Source organism: Epinephelus lanceolatus, chromosome 5, assembly GCF_041903045.1.
Source record: "Epinephelus lanceolatus isolate andai-2023 chromosome 5, ASM4190304v1, whole genome shotgun sequence".
Classification (NCBI taxonomy): Eukaryota; Metazoa; Chordata; class Actinopteri; order Perciformes; family Serranidae; genus Epinephelus; species Epinephelus lanceolatus.
In genome coordinates this window covers 24,430,392-24,449,682 of record NC_135738.1, presented here as the reverse complement: position 1 = coordinate 24,449,682, position 19,291 = coordinate 24,430,392, and the positions used below count along the sequence as shown (strand labels likewise).

The 19,291-nt window shown below is 40.7% G+C and overlaps 2 protein-coding genes and 1 non-coding gene across 3 annotated transcripts; 1 reads left to right on the top strand and 2 right to left on the bottom strand.

Annotated features, from left to right (window-relative positions):
* Nucleotides 1-1,239: 1,239 nt before the first annotated feature.
* On the top strand, nt 1,240-8,696 carry miox (myo-inositol oxygenase). The gene is made up of 10 exons (XM_033634861.2): nt 1,240-1,397; nt 1,568-1,648; nt 3,802-3,882; nt 4,376-4,538; nt 4,626-4,693; nt 6,866-6,975; nt 7,727-7,794; nt 7,923-7,972; nt 8,092-8,204; nt 8,290-8,696. Exons 1-10 carry the CDS (start codon nt 1,284-1,286, stop codon nt 8,396-8,398), a joined length of 957 nt encoding a protein of 318 aa, XP_033490752.2. The 5' UTR covers nt 1,240-1,283; the 3' UTR covers nt 8,399-8,696.
* On the bottom strand, nt 6,075-6,147 carry trnav-uac (transfer RNA valine (anticodon UAC)). The gene has a single exon. It is a non-coding gene; the product is annotated as a tRNA-Val (tRNA).
* Nucleotides 8,633-19,224, bottom strand: lmf2a (lipase maturation factor 2a). Its single transcript, XM_033634853.2, has 14 exons — nt 18,984-19,224; nt 16,522-16,775; nt 16,393-16,421; nt 15,912-16,105; nt 15,564-15,742; nt 14,863-15,001; nt 13,767-13,895; nt 13,582-13,687; nt 13,373-13,469; nt 13,077-13,259; nt 12,701-12,869; nt 11,350-11,461; nt 10,659-10,767; nt 8,633-10,324 (listed from the first exon to the last, which is right to left on the bottom strand). Exons 1-14 carry the CDS (start codon nt 19,075-19,077, stop codon nt 9,947-9,949), a joined length of 2,172 nt encoding a protein of 723 aa, XP_033490744.2. The 5' UTR covers nt 19,078-19,224; the 3' UTR covers nt 8,633-9,946.
* Nucleotides 19,225-19,291: the final 67 nt, after the last annotated feature.

The window sequence follows — 19,291 nt, the reverse complement described above, 5'->3', positions numbered from 1 at the left end:
AAATAAAATAAAATAAATAAGAGCTATGCATACAGTAAGCACTACTGTAATTGCACAGCTTTGTTTGGTGGCATTTATGTAATGTTACGGCTCAGCAAGTTCGATAAATTGCATTTATAACATATTCCCTGAGCTGTCAGTCTGTATTGCTTATATATGCACAGTGATTATAGAGTGACTTTACTCAAAGGAGCAGTAAAAGGTGCTTTTTAGCCAACTAGGCCAAAATTCAGAACAAAAACTGGTCTCGACTGGGTTTGTCTGCAGCGTAACTTACCATAAAAGAGAGCCACCTTCATAGGATTGAAAGCCCTGGCTTTGGACTCAAGATACCTCATCGACTCATTCATCTTGCTTCGTGGTACACCCCTCTGATAGCTGCTGGAACTGATGCAAAATAGGACACTTGGTGGCAACATCTGGCAGAAACCAAAAAGCTGTGTGTCCTGGGTCGACAGAGGTTAGTTTGAACACTTTGGTCACCTTCACCTCTGGTACAACAAACAGAAGAGATTCCTCCTAATCATTCACAACCACTGTGGAGGTCTGTGTGTTTAATCTGATTAACGTGAGCCAGGGCATTTGATACTGAGAAGTCAGGAGCTGGTCAGATCCTGTTGCATGTTATACGTTGTGTTATATAATGTCAACACCCACAAATAATGTGGGAGCAATGGAAGCTTATTTGGTTTAGCTGTTTTTATTTGTGTGTGATTTTCTTTTTGTGTGCACATGGTATAGATGACAGATGTACCATATACACTTTATGAGACAAGCATGCAGGTTTTGATTTGATAAAATAGGTCTGTACATTTATGTAAATGTGCTTTTTTTTAAATTAATAAATCAATTATATGGTTAAGTAAAGGTTCCCTAGGACAGCACAGACCTCCACCAAGACAAAAGTGAAAAGTAATTGGTAATTGTGCATCGACCCTGTGATTCAGATCCGCTTAAAAATTTAATATGTTCTTTCCTCCTGCCTGTGCGTCCCCCTTCCACCACACCTCCACAAGTTTCATGAAAATTGGGCCAGCAGTGTTCCCTAATCCTGCTGACAAACAAACAAACCAAGCCAAAAACATCACCTCCTTGAAGGAGATAAAATAAGCAACTTGACTGTGGAACAAAAAACAACTGAGTCATCCTACATCAGGCCAAACACATAACCTGCTGACTACTGAAAAACTCTTTCCAGGATTAACACACAAACATACACGTACAAAGTTCAACACAGCGTACCCCATTAGGTTAAAATGTGACTGGACATTGGTGTACACTTTATGTTGGCTTGGAGTGGAGGTCGAAGGCATTACAGTTTAAACCGACAGGATATATACAGGCAGGAGGAACGTCACACCACAACACAGACTGAAGCCATGAGTGTCATCAACATTGTATGTGTGGCTTCAGTACATACCAAGGCTTTGCTTTCAATTTGATCATTTTAACCTTCTCATCTATTTCAAACACTTTAAATACTTAATTTCCTTTTGAAAGCACATTTGTATTTTAGCTTTTTTAAACCTGAAAATGTTGTATGCACTTTCTGTTATTTCACATGCAGGGTCCAGACCCGTCTCTGGCATATCGGCCAAATTTGGAGAAGAATGCAACCAAAGAGAAAGAAGACTACAGAAACTTTGAGGTAAGCATTCAAATCTCCTTATTGGCTCATTCATTCATGGCCAAAGTGGTGAATTCAGTGATGAGGAACACACTATTACAATCATGGGAAAGTTACAGATATGAGAAAACACTACTGGCCAAAAAAGAGCAAAAAAATTTAAAGCGTTTTTAAAAGGATACAACTGTTAACTCGGGTTTGAGACTCTGTCTGAGAGGGAAGTGTAACTTATTATCTGCTAATGAGATGGGAAAAGGAGGAAGGAATTTGACTTGCAATTAAATGCAATAAGTATCAGAGACACTGCATCTCAGGAGGTGATCTATGATTACTTCTCCCAGTTCTCTCAGACATAATAAGCGGGGTAGAGCAGGGATGCTGTGTCTGTTTTAATCAGCAGAATATTATCCCTTATTTACCTTGTAGACCTGTGATTTACTTAGACATGTTTGAACAGTGTGCATAAAAAAACACGTTGTTTTTAAAACATTTCTGAGTCCATCTATTAGTAAGTAAAGCAGAAATTGGTGAACCAGTACTTTTGGCTGACACAGGAACTTAATCTGTAATCTGTCATTTTCACTGAGCATGTGTTTACTTCCTATTTTCCTTTATTCTGATAATAATCTGTAGTCAATAAATATATTACAATCCAGTTTGTTTTCACACATATTATGGCCTATTTTTCCTCTAATAATGTATAGCTCTGGTATTGGTAGGTTGATTTTTTATGAATGTGTTTTGATCTTGTATATTGTGAACGTAATTTATTATGTGGATGTCCTGTGTATCATCAGCTGACAGCATTACATGCATACATTAGTTATTGTTAGTATGTAGTTTGACCAGCCTTGTTCCAATTGGAATATTCATAGGATGACATCCTGCTTACTAGCCATGTATTATCCTGTTGTATTTTGAGCTATTTGGGCCAGGCCCACAGTCTCCAGTGGCACACTGCAGGTGATCCACTTACATTTTTGTATATTTTTTATATTTTTTGTACTTTATACCTATTACTCATTATGTCTTGATGAGGTAGATTAGATACTAGTCTGGCTACTGTCTTACATGACACTGGACTTTGAAAGAGAGATGTTTGTTTCCTGTATTATTCCATAGTTGGGTATCGGCATGTGCACGTTTGTCATCTGGCATGATTTAATATGTTCAACATGGAACCCATTCGGTCTTGTGGATAGGTGACTCATCTTTTTTGTCTTTTTCTGTCCTTTTTGGTCTTGTAATTTAAGGATACTTATTTAATTGTTTACTGGTATTGTTTGATCATTGTATTGTGATTATTGCTTGTTTGGCTGATATAGCCATTATATAAGATTTACCTTTAGAGGAATTCCACTTTTTTCATGTCATTATTTTGTTTGTATCTGGATGTTTACATATGTATTTATACTTGATATGTTCTTTTTTTTTTTATGATCAGTCACTGTTGAGATAGTTTTTGACGTACTAAGGATAGTCATCTGATTATTTTAATTTTAATTTAATTGGATTGTAGGCTCAGCATACCTATTGGCCACTCTTTGTATTGTCTTTATATCTTGTTCTGTGGATCTTTGGGTCCGATTGGTTGATTGACTGATTCATGCCAGCTGGAGTGATTCAGCAAGGTCCTGGCTGTTAGATATGTGGGCTATACCCACTTTGTGCATTAACGCTGAGGAAAGCCAAGTGCTGAAACGCGTCCGTTTGTGATACTGCTGTGCGTTATTAAAAGACTGATATATATGATATTTGTGAGTGCTGACATTTGGATTTATTTAGTTTGTGAGTTTTGGGTCGGCACCCTGTGATTTTTCAAACGGTGAGTTGAGCACGTCAATTCTTTTGTTTTTGCTCCATATAGTTACCTTACATTGTGCAGCTTTAAGGGATATATTGCTGTTGAAAACGACTAGTTAAATATTGCAGAGGTGGGTCAGTGTGAATGTTACCAGAATTTAAAAAACAAAAAAACTACATTTGTTGCCATGTAGCAGCTAAAATGTTCACATTGTTTTATGCTGAAGGTGGGTGTAGTCAGACGTGTCATTATTTATATACTTTAAGCCATAGAGGTTGTCGCAGAAATACATTCCTGCCATGAAAGGTTTCATGTTGAGTCACTCAACTGTGTGTGTGTGTGTGTGTGTGTGTGTGTGTGTGTGTTTTAGAGTGGAAGTCTAATTGACCGTGTGTTCAAAACATACGACCTGATGCACACCAATCAGACGCTAAAGTATGTGAAACAAAAGGTGAGTAAATCAGGAACAAAAACACAAAGTAAAAAGCCTTTTTATTGAGATATTAAGGAATTAAATGTGATGGTGCATCAAAATGTTTTTTTCCTCCATGACAAGAATCAGTAATGCTGTTTTATGTAATTTGTCCTGCACTGATTTTGAGGATTTTGTTTTGCTCTGGGTGACCGAGTGATCCTGTCAGACTGAGCAAACAAACGTCATCCAGTTCCAAGTTTTAAGCCAAACGCTCGGGGCCAATAGATGTTCTATCTAGACTAAGTGTTTGATTAACCTCTTTTTGACTTCTTCCAAAGGTTACAATGAGACACTTCCCTGTTTCATTGACCTGACCCAGCTACAGACACTTCCCATGACCGATAATTTGAGATTAAATGCAGACAAACCTGATCTGCAGACATCCCTGAAAATTCGGCAGAAACCAGTATTTTGAAAAAGTTTTTTTTTTTCCTTTGCCATAACCCTTGTGACTCTTACCTTGCTACAGCATTCTGAATGGAGCGGCTGCAACCACACTCAGATGACCATGATGGACGCAATCATGTCTCTAGACCAGCTGGTGGACGAGTCCGATCCTGATGTGGACTTCCCCAACTCCTTCCACGCCTTCCAGACGGCTGAGGGCATCCGCCAAGCACACCCAGACAAAGGTACCATACAGGGAGAGGGAGAGAGACAGAAACACACCCACTGTGTACAGTTACACACATAAATACATATCTGTGTTCCCTCCCAAGACTGGTTCCAGTTGGTGGGTCTGATCCATGATGTTGGGAAGATGATGGCTCTTTGGGACGAACCCCAGGTAGGAAACATGGTCTGGTATCACAGTTATCACAGCCTAAACTCTGAACATCAATGCTGAGGAATATGAGCTCACTTTCTACCTCAGGGTCACATTTTCAAATTTGCTTTCCCTCAAACTAAGGTTTTAATTTTGACTTTTTAGGGTGTTTTTGTGTTTCCAATACTCTCATTGATATTTCAGACCCCTCTTCAGTCCTCTTGTCTCTTTATATAAGGCATGCTTAACCTGTGTTTTGATAAGTCGTAATCATGATTACAATAACAACTTACATTTTTAATTTAATACTATATACATGATAAGATATTATGGTTTCTAACAATGTGTCTACAGGTATCACACACTTAATGTTTGTTTTTTTGTTTGTTTGTTCACCTTTTCAAGATGATTTTTAACCAAATTTAAGACTGATCTTTGGACAAATCGTCTTTTTTCTTTTTCAAGCACTGCAAGTAAGTATAAAGGTAAGTAGTATATATATGGTCCTGTGCAGAATATGATCATTAGATGAGCAGGTTTAATCTATATTTTGCCATCAGGTAACTGCAACTACAACATAAAAAGAAAGTGCTGTGTTAGGTTCAGTGGCAGTTTTATATGTGGCCTTTCACATAGGGCTGGGCAATATGTAGAAATTGAAACATAATAATATTTTTGACCAAATATCTCCATATTGATATTGTGACAATATCGTAGGGTTGACTGTTGGTGCTTTCACAAAATATTTACATGAGATTTTTTGATAAATAATCATCAGTAATGTGGATATAATGACTAAGTGGGTAAAGACAAATACTAGAACAGTCTGATAAGTTCAGAAAATGACAATGTTACTGTAATGAAGCTTTTAAAACCAGGAAAAGACAACTTTTACAGTATTATAATATCCAAAATCTAAGACGATATCTAGTCTCATGTCACAATATCAGTGTAATATCCTCATATTGCCCAGTGCTGCTTTCAAGCAAAAGAGCTTGACTCATTTTGACAAAAAAAGGTAACACTGTATTTACAGATACAGATAATTTATAGATATACAATAGTATTTGTAATATTTCAACAGCTTATTAGTAGAGATCACTTCAACTGTTTCACTTTGTGTGTAGATATTTATCCATGGAGTATATGTGACAATTCACGACAAGTTCTCAGAATAACTTAGTTAAACTTGAACTACTCACTCAACCTATGCTGCATAGATCGAGTTAATAGTTCAACAAAATTATTTTGTTTATGAATCATTATGCTGTAGATCTGGGGTGTCAAACTCATTTTAGTTCATGGGCTACATAAAGCTCAGTCTGATCTCAATTTTTCTTTTTTAATTTTATAAACTTTATTAATCCCTTATGGATTTGAGTTACTGCAGCCCCTAAAGTACTGGTTCCACTGGGTTTCGAACCCAGGACCTTCTGTGTGTAAAGCAGACGTGATAACCTCTACACTATGGAACCACATGCAAGTGGATCAGACTAGTAAAAGCACTGCAAAATAACCTGCAAATGATAAAGCTTTCAAATTTGTCCCTCTCTTTTAGTTTAAAGAAGTAAAGTTACAGGTAGCTGACATCCTGAAAACATTAACAAATCAACGAAGAATCCATTTTTAAAACAAATGATGAACAGCCTGAGATGACGGCCGTCAGATCTCTCGGCTAAAACTAAAACCAGACGTATGTTTCCTTAAACCTGCCAGTAATTAATATATCTTCTCTGTTTGTAGTTGTCCTTGCAATTCGTTGTATTTTCCGCCATATTGAGTTTGACAGTGGTGCTGAATATATTCCTTGAGCACTGAAAGGTGCTGTGAGCCTACCAAGCACACTGGCTTCCCATTTACCTCTGTGAAGAAATAGGAACTGGTTTATTTGGACAAATAGGAATAGCAGTGCATTAAACTTTAGATAATCTGTTAAACATCTACAGAATAAAGCATAATGGTTGAATTGTCGAATCTCAGCTAATAAGCTCTTTAAATGGTACAAATTCATATGAGGGTAGGTAGGTGGACTATCCAGATAAAGTCTTACCAAAAAAAATAGCAGATAGACAAAATCGATCAACTTTATTCACTGATTTTTAAAGTCTAATATTTATAAAATTGAATTTAAAGGCATCAATGACCTGCAGTTACCCTGTCTGATATCAAACTTTTTCAATATGTGCTCTGCAGTGGGCTGTAGTGGGTGACACCTTCCCAGTGGGTTGCAAGTTTCAAAACTCCATTGTGTTCAGAGACAACACCTTCCTGAATAATCCAGATGATAAAAACCCCAGCTACAAGTTGGTATTATCGTACTACTAACATACTACTACTACTTCTACTACCACTACTACTGCTAAGTCTGTTTGCCTTCAAAACATTCTGTTAAAGGAGCAGTGTGTAGGATTTAGTGGCATCTAGAGGTGAGGATTTCAGATTGCAACCAGTTGAAATTAAACTTCAGTGAGCCAAGCATGAACTCCTGGTTAGGATTCCTTCATTGTTCAGGAGGTTTTACAGGGACCTAAATTATCTGCAAACGTCTCTTCCTCTCTAAAACAAATGAACCAGGTGATTTAATCCAGTAAAAAATCACAGAATAAAGCAGTTTCACATTACAAATCAGTGTTTCTCCGATGCCAACATTAAAAAGGCGAATGGCCCTATCTAGAGCCAGTGTTTGGTTTGTCCATCCTGGGCTACCATAGAGACATGGCGGACTCTTTGGACGAGGTCCTGCTCCCTATGTAGCTATAAACGGCTAATTTTAGGTAACAAAAACATAACAATTCTTAATTTCAGGTGATTACACACTAAAGAAAACACTTATATTCAATTTCTGGCAATATATCCCCCTAAATCCTACACACTGGACCTTTAAATTTACCTGTCCCAAATATGTTTTAGTCCATAATTCATCAGTTTTAATAAAAGTCCCCTGCTCTAACATTCCTGTTTATTTCAGTACTAAGATTATTGACACCTATAGGCTATTTGGCTGATGTACTGGGAATTTATCTGGTTACATAATGACTTTTTCCCCATCTTTAGCACTGAGTACGGCATCTATGAATCAAACTGTGGGCTTGACAAAGTCTTCATGTCCTGGGGTCATGATGGTAAGAGATGGCATCATGTTCAGCCACAAACAACCACTATGACTTTTAAAAGAAGCAAATGCTTACTGCCATTTAAGTGCCTTGTTATCTACGATACTGCGGCTAAACTCTTGCGTTGTCGTCTTCAGAGTATCTCTACAGAGTCATGAAGTTCAACAACAGCTCCATCCCAGAGGAGGTCAGAAAATCATTATTAAATGACTGTTATATTTGCAAAGCAAAAAAGGCGCCATTCTGTTCTCTCCTTACCTGCAGTGCTCACAGTTATGGCTCTTCTCTTTTTGTGTCTCTCCTCAGGGCTTGTACATGATACGCTTCCACTCATTCTACCCCTGGCACTCCCACGATGACTACATGCACCTGTGTAATGACAAAGACCTGCGCATGCTGCCCTGGGTCCGAGAGTTCAAGTGAGCATCTTCCTCTCTCACGTGCACGTTATTTATCCTGCTCGCTGCTTTGAACCTGATGCTGCATCTTCCGTCCTTTCCACAGCAAATTTGACCTGTACACAAAGACCTCCGAGCTGCCTGACGTCGACAAGCTGAAGCCGTACTACCAGTCTCTCATCGACAAGTACTGTCCTGGAATACTGAAGTGGTGAAACAGACACTGAATTCAGCAGCAACACTATAAAGACACAGAGTGATTACATGATGTTGAGTACCTCAGAATGATTTGTGTTGGTGCTTTATAATAACACTAAAGCTGAATTTACTATCTCCTGTACGCACATATTACTTATTATACTGATTGTATACTGACATTTCAAGCTATCAAAACAACATATGAATCATGATTGTTACACCTTTTCAGATAAGAATTGACAGAGAAGCACTTCTATTTTATTGTACTTTAATATGTGATTTTAAAAAAACATTTAAAAAAATTTCTACACCAAACTGTGTGAAGTTTCATTTCTAACATCGACAGAAACAAAAGACGCGTGAAAAAAGTGCAGAAATGTTTTAGTTCAGTACATACAGTAAGAGCCAAGAGACCACAGTAACAAAAATAAAATACCACAAGCGCACACACACAGACACACACACACATCTGTATTTACGTACAAGTGCAACAGCGCACAACACAAACAGGGCACACAGTGTAACATATTTACTCTCTTAATAGGCAGAACTTTTTTTTTTTAAACATGATTTGATCTGCGTGACCAGATTTCACTCCGAATGTTCAACGTAAGTCAGAAGCAGCCAGGGAGGTTTTACAATTCCTAAACATCTGGCAAGACCTGCTGAATTTAAGGCATGTTATGCAGGATTTGTCACAACATTCAGACTTGGCCCCTCATTCTCAGCTCATCGAGACTGAGAGAGCAGCGGTGGTTAAATTAGCTAAAGAGTGAATAAAGAGGGAGCAGCCTTACCGAGAACAAAGCAGTGAATCAGAGGAACCATATTTTCTTCATATTTCACGGTGGTTGCGTTCTGAAGCACAAATACACACACCAACACTTCTGCACAGCCCTGCAGGAAGGTGCTGCTTTGCTGGATTTGTGTGAATGTCTGCTTGACTTCTCTGCTCTGCTCTGTGCGTGTGGTTCAACCTCGCCCTCGATTAAACAGCAACACAGACCTGCAGCTTGCCTCCACAGAGCAGAGGAGAGAGGTGGAGACAGCAGTGTGACCTGGTCGCTTTGTTTTAGTAGCGTCCCAATCTTGCGCCGCTGTTGACTGGGGCTACACACCACTACCCAAAGGCTGACACCAAGAAACGTCCCGACCAAACCAAAGTAAGAGGAATAAAGAAAATAAAGGCGGAGGGCAGGTTCTCTGCAGATACAGACACTGCCAAACACTGCTAGTGGGTCATAAGTGATGATTGAGAGGGATTACTTTTGCATGAGTCGACATACTGTTTTGTTTAGTTTGTCTTTTTTGGTAAATCCTGCATAGTGTACCTTTAAGCTGTTGGTTTCTGATGTAGGCAACTGTCATATGAAACACGTAGTGCAGTAAGGTGTAGGTGGGAGAAGGCAAAGACCGATTTTTCCATGATTGATCAGGAATTACAGATATACAAACGTCTTTGGTCATTGTGGAAACACTTTATGAAGGCAGGTGGTGAAAACAGTCTGCTATGGGTTTACCTGCAACTTTTGAAAACTTCCTCTGTACAAATCCTCCTCTTGTGCCTAGTCCTCCTCCTCGTCACCAATAGTCTCTTTCTCCTCTCCTTCACCCTCCTCCACCTCATCCTCACTGCCCTCTCCCTCCCCCTCCTCCTCTACCTCTTCATCCACTGCCTGCTCTTTATCTAACTTCCCATCATGGTCTAAAGACTCGTCAGGTTGATTTTCTGTGTGATCCTTCTCAGCCGCATTATGAGGGTTTGGGGTCCTTTCTCTGTGTTTGTGCCTGTTCTGCAATCCCTGGAGCAGACACACGGCGGCGCTACAGGCAATGAGGGTCCAGATTAGTACGTGGGGAGGAACACCTTTGACCTGAGAGCGCACCCACCTCACCGCCTGGGCAACAGTGGTGTTGGAGATGCGACGTGAAGGCAATTTGTCCTACAGATAATGAAAGATGAATATTAATCAATATTCAGTAGATTAAAGAATGAAAAGGGACATTTCCTATGCACACCCTTCTTCTGTTCATTGAATTGATACTTATTAAAATTTTCTGGTACAGGACATAAATCCTCCATACCAAGCTATCCAACTACAACAAGCAGAACACACACCAAAACAATAACAGAAGATACACATTTTAGACAACAATTATACCTATTACTATTAAATATTATTAGTATTTCAAAAGTGGATCACACACTCTGCTGTGATATCACGTATCCTCTTGTTTTCCATTATTTCTAATGACATGTTTTTGAGATAAATGTACCTTGAGTCCATACTGGGTAAGCATGCTCTCCAGGAAGGTGTTGCCCAGGTGCACTGTGGGATAGAATTCCTCATCATAGACCCTCCTCCACCACCGCTCTGGGAAGGAACTGCCAACAAAGACCAGCCGAACAGTAAATATCCTGATGTTTTAAGGACGTATATTTGCACAGGACTTCAAAATGCTCACCTAAACTTGCTTAACTAAAATGTATTTTTAAAATGGTGAAAAAACTGATGAAAATGTAACAAATCATGACAGTTGCTGTGCGGAGTTTGCATGTTCACCCTGCGTCAATGTGGGTTTTCTCCAGGTGCTCTAGCTTCCTCCCACAGTCCAAAGACATGCAGGTTAACTGGTGACTCTAAATTGTCCGTAGGTGTGAATGTGAGTGTGAATGGTTGTCTGTCTCTATGTGTCAGCCCTGTGATAGTCTGGTGACCTGTCCAGGGTGTACCCTGCCTCTCACCCAGTGTCAGCTGGGATAGGTTACAGCCCCCCATGGCCCCTAACAGGATAAGTGGTTACATAAAATGAATGAATGAATGAATGAATGATAGTAGCTGTTTATTGAGTTACTGAATAAATACTGAGTGATTATCTTTCAGCGCACATGTTGCCTCAAAGCCAAGAATATTCTGACATCTTCAGTGTCTGTGAACATATTGAGACAGAGAAAGAGAGCACTGACCCATCAGGCTTCGGTTCAGTAAACCAGTATCTGTAGCGGTGGGCTCGCAGGTAGGCAGGGGGCTGCTTGTGGAACGGATACTGTGACACATCGGTCTGGATCAGCTCTATCACTGCAGAATATAAAACAAAGCTTTCAGAGATCTGCATGTCCTTAAACAACAACAACAAAAACATTGCCTTCTTCTCAATAATAATTTAACACTGAATCATTGAGGGAACAGAACATTTTCTGCACTGTGCTTTACAGGTTGAAACATTTCAGGATCTGTAGCCCGGTCCTAAATTGTGACAAGATTGGCTGAGCATTTTACACATTAAAAAGTTCCACTGAGGTTTTTGAATGAAGCTTTCAATATCTGCCATCATTTATTATAACATCATCACCCTAAAAACAACAACAAAAAACCCTCAAACATCCTCAATTTGAATTAAGTGATTTGTGGGATTATACAAGTTAGTGTTTTTACTATAATAGTGTTAGAGCTTTTTTATTGTTGGTTATATAAATGTAAGGTGAGTGCCTCCCTTTGTGGGAGAGCAAACAGTGACCAACAACCACACTGAAAAAGTTGTCTTTAAAAGGCTTAATGCTAACACATATGGATTGAAGCAGAACGTTTTGTCAGACAAAAACATGTTGTGAATTTTAAAAGATGATTACATCTACATTTTTTTTTTTGATAAATTTTAACTTTTCAACAACACTATTAGGTTATTGAAATATTTGGATCACATGAGTTGAAAACAGACCCATGCAGCCACCACTGGGATTGAATTCTACAAATAGTTTACTACTAACAACTCGGCAGAAATAATAGGTTTAAACAGAATAAACAGACTTGAATGTCAACTTTATGAATGACGCTTCAAAGCATTTGATACAGCCCTATAATTACTGTAAACTCTTACTGTGTTTTCAATCAGTAAAAGCAGCACAGCAGTGCATGCATTGGTGTCTTTCTGAATGGTACCACTAGGGGGCACCAAAGATGTTTCAGATTCTACACACACATGGCTTCATTAGTACAAACAGTGAGAAACAGCCATTTAGTTCCTGACCAGAAAATAGTATAACGCAATGATCCCAGGGCAGAATTATCTTTTTATCGCTCAGTCAGTGACGTCACAGAGGGTCTTTTCAATAAGCTGACAATGGAAAAGCAACTGATCTCACTTTATTGTTTGTGTGTGTTGAGAAGTGAAACATCCTTTAAAGTTTCAACCAATAAAAAGCAGTGCAGAGGTTATTTTCTGCCCCACTTGATTCTGTATTTAATTGCAACCTAAGGAGATAAAATAGTGAAATAAAACACAGTAACAAAATTAACTGTAGCACTGAGGGTTCTTACCATCTCTTTTGCCCTGCAGCAGTCTGTACATGAGGCTAGTGAACCACGGAGCCTGTGTGTGAGCCCCGAGGGCTGCGAACCACATTTGCCAGTCCAACCTGGGCTGGTGAGGCGTCACCATGGCAGGAGACGCACTCATGTTGCCTGGCTTGTACATAAACTCAATCTCCTAAAAGAAGAAAACAAATGGGAATGAATTACAGCGTGTCAGGACAGTCTGCATTATTATAAGAAAATTGTTCATTACTGTCTCCACAGTATTATTGTACAGTTAGAGATTGTGCAAACAGGGAGCATCTAATACAGCACATTTACATAAAATATAGCAGTGCAGATCCTGTTTAAACCATCATCCATGATAACTTTTTTCTCTCACCGTCCACGAGACTCCATCGTTGCTCCCCTCGATGACGACCTCTGGCCGCCCACCGACCCCAGTCATCCTTCTGAACAGGCCGTATGAGTTGGCCAGCTGGAAGCGATCCGACAGCTCATAGGCACGACGCACTCCCGGCCACAACCTGGCATTGGAGTCATACTCTATGTAGGTGAACGGCACCTGGAACAGACGAACAAAGAATCTAAATGATAGTGACCAGGTTTCAAGAAATATTGCATCAGTGAGGAGGGCATGACACATAAACTTAATGATGCGTTTCTAATGGCACCCACCAGACTGACAGTGAACATAGCAGCGGTGGCGGCAGCAAACAGAGTCCACTGGACTGTTCCAAAAAACCTCTTCAGGAAACCAGAGACACATGCACACCTAGAAAAACACATTACATACGTTATCTTCACACAACATGCAACACAGAAATGCAAAAAACGACATAATCAAGCACACACAGAAACACACACACACACACGGAGAGTCCTACCTGAACATGGCTTTGACCATCTCCCAGGTGAGAGAGAGGACACCGATCCAGATACAGGGGATAGTGACAGTCTTTAGAAACTGGTTGAACTGGTGGTATGTGAAAGCTGCAAGGACAAAACATGGTAACAAAAACTGTGAAATACAAGTGTTTGTATACACACAAATGTGTAGACACACACACACCTGTCCTGGAGGAGATGCCTTTCTTCGCTGTATCCACCTGCAGGTCAAAGCATACGATTGATCCGAAGATCAAGAGGGACCAGACTGCCAGCTCCACCAGGTAACACAGCCATGACTGCAGCTTGGAGTCTGACCAGAACAAAGAGAGAGCATCATGATACACTGGTAAGTTAGCTTCGGCAGACTGGAAAAACAACTCAGGTCTAAAAACATACTTTAATGTGTGTGTCCCTCTGTAGGCAGAATTCAGGTGGGTTTTTCAGTTTAAAACATAGACTGTACAAAAGAAGCGGACGTAGCCAACGTGTCAGCACCCATTGGTTTGTGGACTACTGTTTTGAAGCCTTGAATTTGGCATTTTGGCCATTACCAGCCAGAAGTGACTATATTTGGATGAGAGGGCAGAGCTGTGAAGGATACACATTGCTACGCCTCTATCCTGATTAACAAGTCATCATGGTAGCCACTTGTCAATAACAAACTAGCAATGCCCCAAAGCATACCCTGCTTTAACGCCTATTTTACTCTACATGAGACCATAAATTACAAAACGAACATCATGCCGTGTTGAAGAAGACTTGAAACTAGCAGCTGAGACCATAAAGTCACTAGGAAAATGTATATCAAGCTAATAATTCAAGTAAGAAGTAGATTCATTTTCTCAATGATTTCTGTACCATCTGACATCTTTTGGCAGTCAGTGGAGTCGCCCTCTACTGGCCATTAAAAGAATAAAGATTTAGGGGCTTCCATAGTGGCTTCACTTCTTAGACCCAGAGGCTACGTCCATCTCTTTTATACAGTCTGTGGTTTACAAATCAAAAACTTCTTCCAATCGCAGCTTGTTTACTGATTTTGTAGATGGGTGTACATGGGTTTAATATGCTGATGTACACTGTACAAAAATACTGACAGTGACACAGCATTGAGCCTGTAGCTGTGCAAACCTACTTATCAGTTATGTATCTGGAGGATTACATACATGCTTTTTTATTCAAGCAAATCCTAAACTTTAAGACCTGGGAACAGTGACACCGACTTTCCTTTGTACAATAGCATATCCTGCATATGTACACAGCAGTTAAGTTTGTCGTACCATTATCGCTGGTCTTGTCTGCCTTGCGTAGCCAAAAGTTCACATGCTGGTCATCCAGAAGCGACAGACAGAGGGCGATAGTCAGCAGGTTGAAGAAATTGTAGTTGCCGGTCAAAATGATGAGCACCTGAAGCAACACCTACACAAGAAATAAAGACAATAATTCATTCCGTGGCACACAAGCAGGCAGTTATTTCAGAGGAGTGAAAGGTTTTTTTTTGCTAAAGCACAATGCTATACATATGTAACCTTTGCTATTTTTACTAATCGTAGATTTCAGAGCCTTGGGTTGCCCCTTGAAACTCAAAGATTAGAATCGTCAGTCGGAGACACCTCAGTCGACTGAGATTGCTTCAAGTCGAGCAGTCACTCCTTGTTTTTTTGGCTGGTCAGTGTGCTGTGTAGTGTACTTCAGGGCACACTTTGGTCCCAAGGTTTTGCTGCAGAGTGAGCGTTCTTGACTTTCACGATACTCTTTGGTACAGAAAGCTGCAGACATGATGCCCCTGGCTTTTATTTGATATCGAGTGTCTGCAAAAAAAATGCACTTTTCTGATCCATCGTTAGGTCGCCCCCTGAGCCCCGTTCAAACTGTAAAACTTTATATGAATCCTCGAAAACTGTTATTAAATGGCAGAATCTGATCTAAAGCTGTACCTGACTCTAATTCTGAGTCAGGTACAGCCCTACTTTCTACCAACCTGCAGGTAAAAAGCCCCAAGCCGGAGTCTGCGCAGTGGGCTGAAGAAAAGCAAGGGTACAGCGATCTCAATGACAAAGGTCCCCATCACACTCATCTTCTGCCACCACACCGGCAACTGGTGGGCAAACCAGGCCAGTGGAGTGGGGATACACTGAGTCTCATAGTGATACGTCAGAGCTGTGCAACAGACAGTGAAAAGGAAATTTAAGGAAATACAAAACTGTTAACATTTGAATGTGCTGATGTTAAAGTGAGTGAGGGATGTACCTTTAACACTTACACGCTATAATACACTTTAAAAAGGACCCAAAAACACTCTCCACCCTCCAGACTCTCTCTCACACACCTGTAAGGCCCCACCATGTGGGACAACGGGACGTGAGTTTCACAACACCAGAGGCAAACATGAGCCTGAAGAGCAGCCAGCGGATCAGCCAGAAGGTCACGCGATCGTGCTCTCTGACCCCCCGTGACCCTCTGATCAATGTCAGCGGAGCGACGAGGATACAGAGAAACCCCGTCTCCAGAAGCAAGTTGTCCCTGGACAGTGATGAGTGGAAAGAGGAACGCGAAATGAACGGAAAGAGTGACGAGACAGAGAGGATAAGAGAACCAGGGCTGTCATTCTAGTATTGATGTTTACAGTGTTGTTGCACAGCAGCAGAAACAGACATCACTACGATGTCACAAACAGCGGACTGAGGATGACATAGATCTGTCTGCAAACTGCCAAAGCTATCTTGGAATCCTTTAACCAGCTGTTATTAATAACACTACTGTGTTAATTACAGAAAAATAAATATAAAGACACACAAATCATCACTCACCACTGGAAGTAGAGAAAAACTTGGCCCACCTAAAATGACAAACAAACACAGCCAGTGAGAGAAGGGACACCGTGACAGCATCTACAGCAACCTGTGTAAGAAAACTGCCGGTTGATGCTTTAAACTCACCTGGTACATGGACAGGTACAAAGCCCACAGGCAGAAAAACACCACACTGTCTCTGAAAGCCTCCACCAGCGTGGCGGCGAGGCTCAGCACAGCACCTACAAGACACAGCAGCTCCATGGCGGTGTGCGTGTCCAGGCTGAGCTGAGGTCCCAGCCACAGCAGGGTGGGAGACGCCAGCAGCTGCTCCCAGAGAGACTTACCGCTGTATCGCAGCTGCCAACGGGCAGGCAACAGCCCGTTGTTACCATAGAGACCTGGAAAAAGACATTAACACGGGAAGTGATCATGTAAATTAACATAAACAGCATTTGAGTTACTTTATTTGTGACTACTAGTGATTTCTTGTGCACTGTATGGAAGCATCTGCATTTAGGAATGTAGACATGGTCATGACAACCTGCTGAAGTTCAAACTGGCCGTCAGAATGGGGAAGAAAGGTGATTTAAGTGACTTTGAAAGTGACATGGTTTTTGGTGCCACACAGGCTGGTCTGAGTATTTCAGAAACTGCTGATCTACTGGGATTTTCACACACAACCATGTCTAGGGTTTACAGAGGATGGTCTGAAAAAGAGAAAGTACACAGTGAGCAGCAGTTCTCTGGGTGAAAATGCCTTGTTGATGCTAGAGGTCAGAGGAGAATTTTCCGGACTGACTGACCTTCATTTCTTAAAGTAATGATGGCCACTCGTTTTTCTTTAGTTAGCTGATTGGTTCTTGCCATAATATGAATTTTAACAGTTGTCCAATAGGGCTGTCGGCTGTGTATTAACCTGACTTCTGCACAACACAACTGATGGTCCCAACCCCATTGATAAAGCAAGAAATTCCACTAATTAACCCTGATAAGGCACACCTGTGAAGTGGAAACCATTTCAGGTGACTACCTCTTGAAGCTCATGGAGAGAATGCCAAGAGTGTGCAAAGCAGTAATCAGAGCAAAGGGTGGCTATTTTGAAGAAACTAGAATATAAAACATGTTTTCAGTTATTTCACCTTTTTTTGTTAAGTACATAACTCCACATGTGTTCATTCATAGTTTTGATGCCTTCAGTGAGAATCTACAATGTAAATAGTCATGAAAATAAAGAAAATGCATTGAATGAGAAGGTGTGTCCAAACTTTTGGCCTGTACTGTATATGTTTTTTTTAAAGTGCCAGGGGAGGGTCCCCCAGGCCTCTAGACCAGTGGTTCTCAAATAATGTGCTGCGATTTATTTATTTATTATTTTTTATTATTTATTTATGGGCCTACACAAAAAGTTATACATTTATTTTTAATTGACTGTATCAGTATGTTGTGTACACCCATTTCTTAACAAAGGGCCCTGGTCTCCAAGTGCTTTGCAAATGTGCCCTCCCAAGCAAAGCAAGGTGAGTATCCCTGATACAGATTATCGTCAGGATCCTCAGCCAGCTAGAAATTTAGAAAGGCAGCTTCATAGAATGAAAAACACTTATTCTATCTACTCATTTTCTTATTCTGCCTTTATGTCAGTGGACCTATCAGTACTATAGTACAGTCAGTGATACTCAACTCACAACCTGGGAGACAAATCTGGCCCTCAACAGGATGTTGGATGGCCCACTGACCCAGTAAGTAAGTAAGGTGCCAATGTTCTTAAAAAAAGCACCAAAATAGAGCTTGTTTAGACATGTATTTTTTTTTTTTTTTAGAAGTGCCTGGGGAGGATTCCCTGGCCCTCTAGAATCTAGACAGAGGTTTGGGCTCAGCCCTGAATATCCTCAAATGCCTGAAATGCCCTGTGTACACCTGGCCTCATTTTTGCATCATTTATTCATTTTATCTGCTAAATATTGTTCGTGTTTGTTTATTAAAGTGTCCCAGGGGAAAGCAAAATGAGCAACCCTGATATAGTCTATCATCAGGATCATCAGACAAACATAAATATTTAAGTATAATTAATTTCAAAGGGCGTGTAAAATACTTGGGAAGTATGCTTTATAGTTTGATGGCATCTAGTGTCTGCATTTGCATTGTATTGAATATATTCTGCAGATTCCAAGTTTAAAAAATCAGTATAAAGTGTTGAAAATGCATTTTTGGAATAGCTTTAAATAAATTGAAAATGCACTGTGGAAATATGCAGTGGAAATATCTGCTGACACTGTGAAAAAGTACCCCCAAACATATTTCCTTAGACACATGGGCGTGGGCTGGGCTACTAGAATAAAGCTGTGATAAAAACAACGGGGTTATGGGTACTGTAGTACAATATATTATTATAGCCTGTGTGTATTTTAAGAGGCGAATGAGTGTCTTTGAGCAGCTGTTAGCTCCTAAAGTTAGCCGGGAGCAGGTAAACCTTTGTGCCCGCAGCCCACAGAAACTTCTCCACCACAGGAAGACACACCGCCAAGTCCCCGGCTAACACGCTAACACACACAGTGAGTGAAGTTAGCTAGCTTCCACTCAGACAGTTAGAGAGTTGAGAGTCTCACCTGGTATCTGCACATACAGCGACACGAAGGCGACTAGGTAGATGACCGCCATGCTCCAGAGGAACATGCGCCGAGGCTGGATGATTTCCGCCATGTCTGGGCCGAGCTGCTGGATGGGACGACCGCTGCTTTCACCGCCGAGGTGCCGCTGTCAGCTCCGGTAGCAGGACGGGAAGCAGGGAGCGAGATTCCACTGATGCTAGCCTCGGGACACGTAGCGATGAACGGCTGATGTGAAGTTCGCCCGCGCGACCACAGGGTGTCGCTGCAATTCGCTTGAACGTTATGATGCATTCAGGTTCCATCGG

Excerpts from the sequence above, each read along its gene's own strand:
- miox (XM_033634861.2), top strand. The coding sequence starts at position 1,284 with ATGTTGGCTTGGAGTGGAGGTCGAAGGCATTACAGTTTAAACCGACAG. Across the intron at positions 1,398-1,567 it reads CCATGAGTGTCATCAACATT|GGTCCAGACCCGTCTCTGGC; the intron begins GTATGTGTGGCT and ends TTTCACATGCAG. Across the intron at positions 6,976-7,726 it reads GATAAAAACCCCAGCTACAA|CACTGAGTACGGCATCTATG; the intron begins GTTGGTATTATC and ends CCCCATCTTTAG.
- lmf2a (XM_033634853.2), bottom strand. The coding sequence starts at position 19,077 with ATGGCGGAAATCATCCAGCCTCGGCGCATGTTCCTCTGGAGCATGGCG. Across the intron at positions 13,688-13,766 it reads AGGCATCTCCTCCAGGACAG|CTTTCACATACCACCAGTTC; the intron begins GTGTGTGTGTGT and ends TTGTCCTTGCAG. Across the intron at positions 11,462-12,700 it reads GCTGCAGGGCAAAAGAGATG|TGATAGAGCTGATCCAGACC; the intron begins GTAAGAACCCTC and ends TATATTCTGCAG.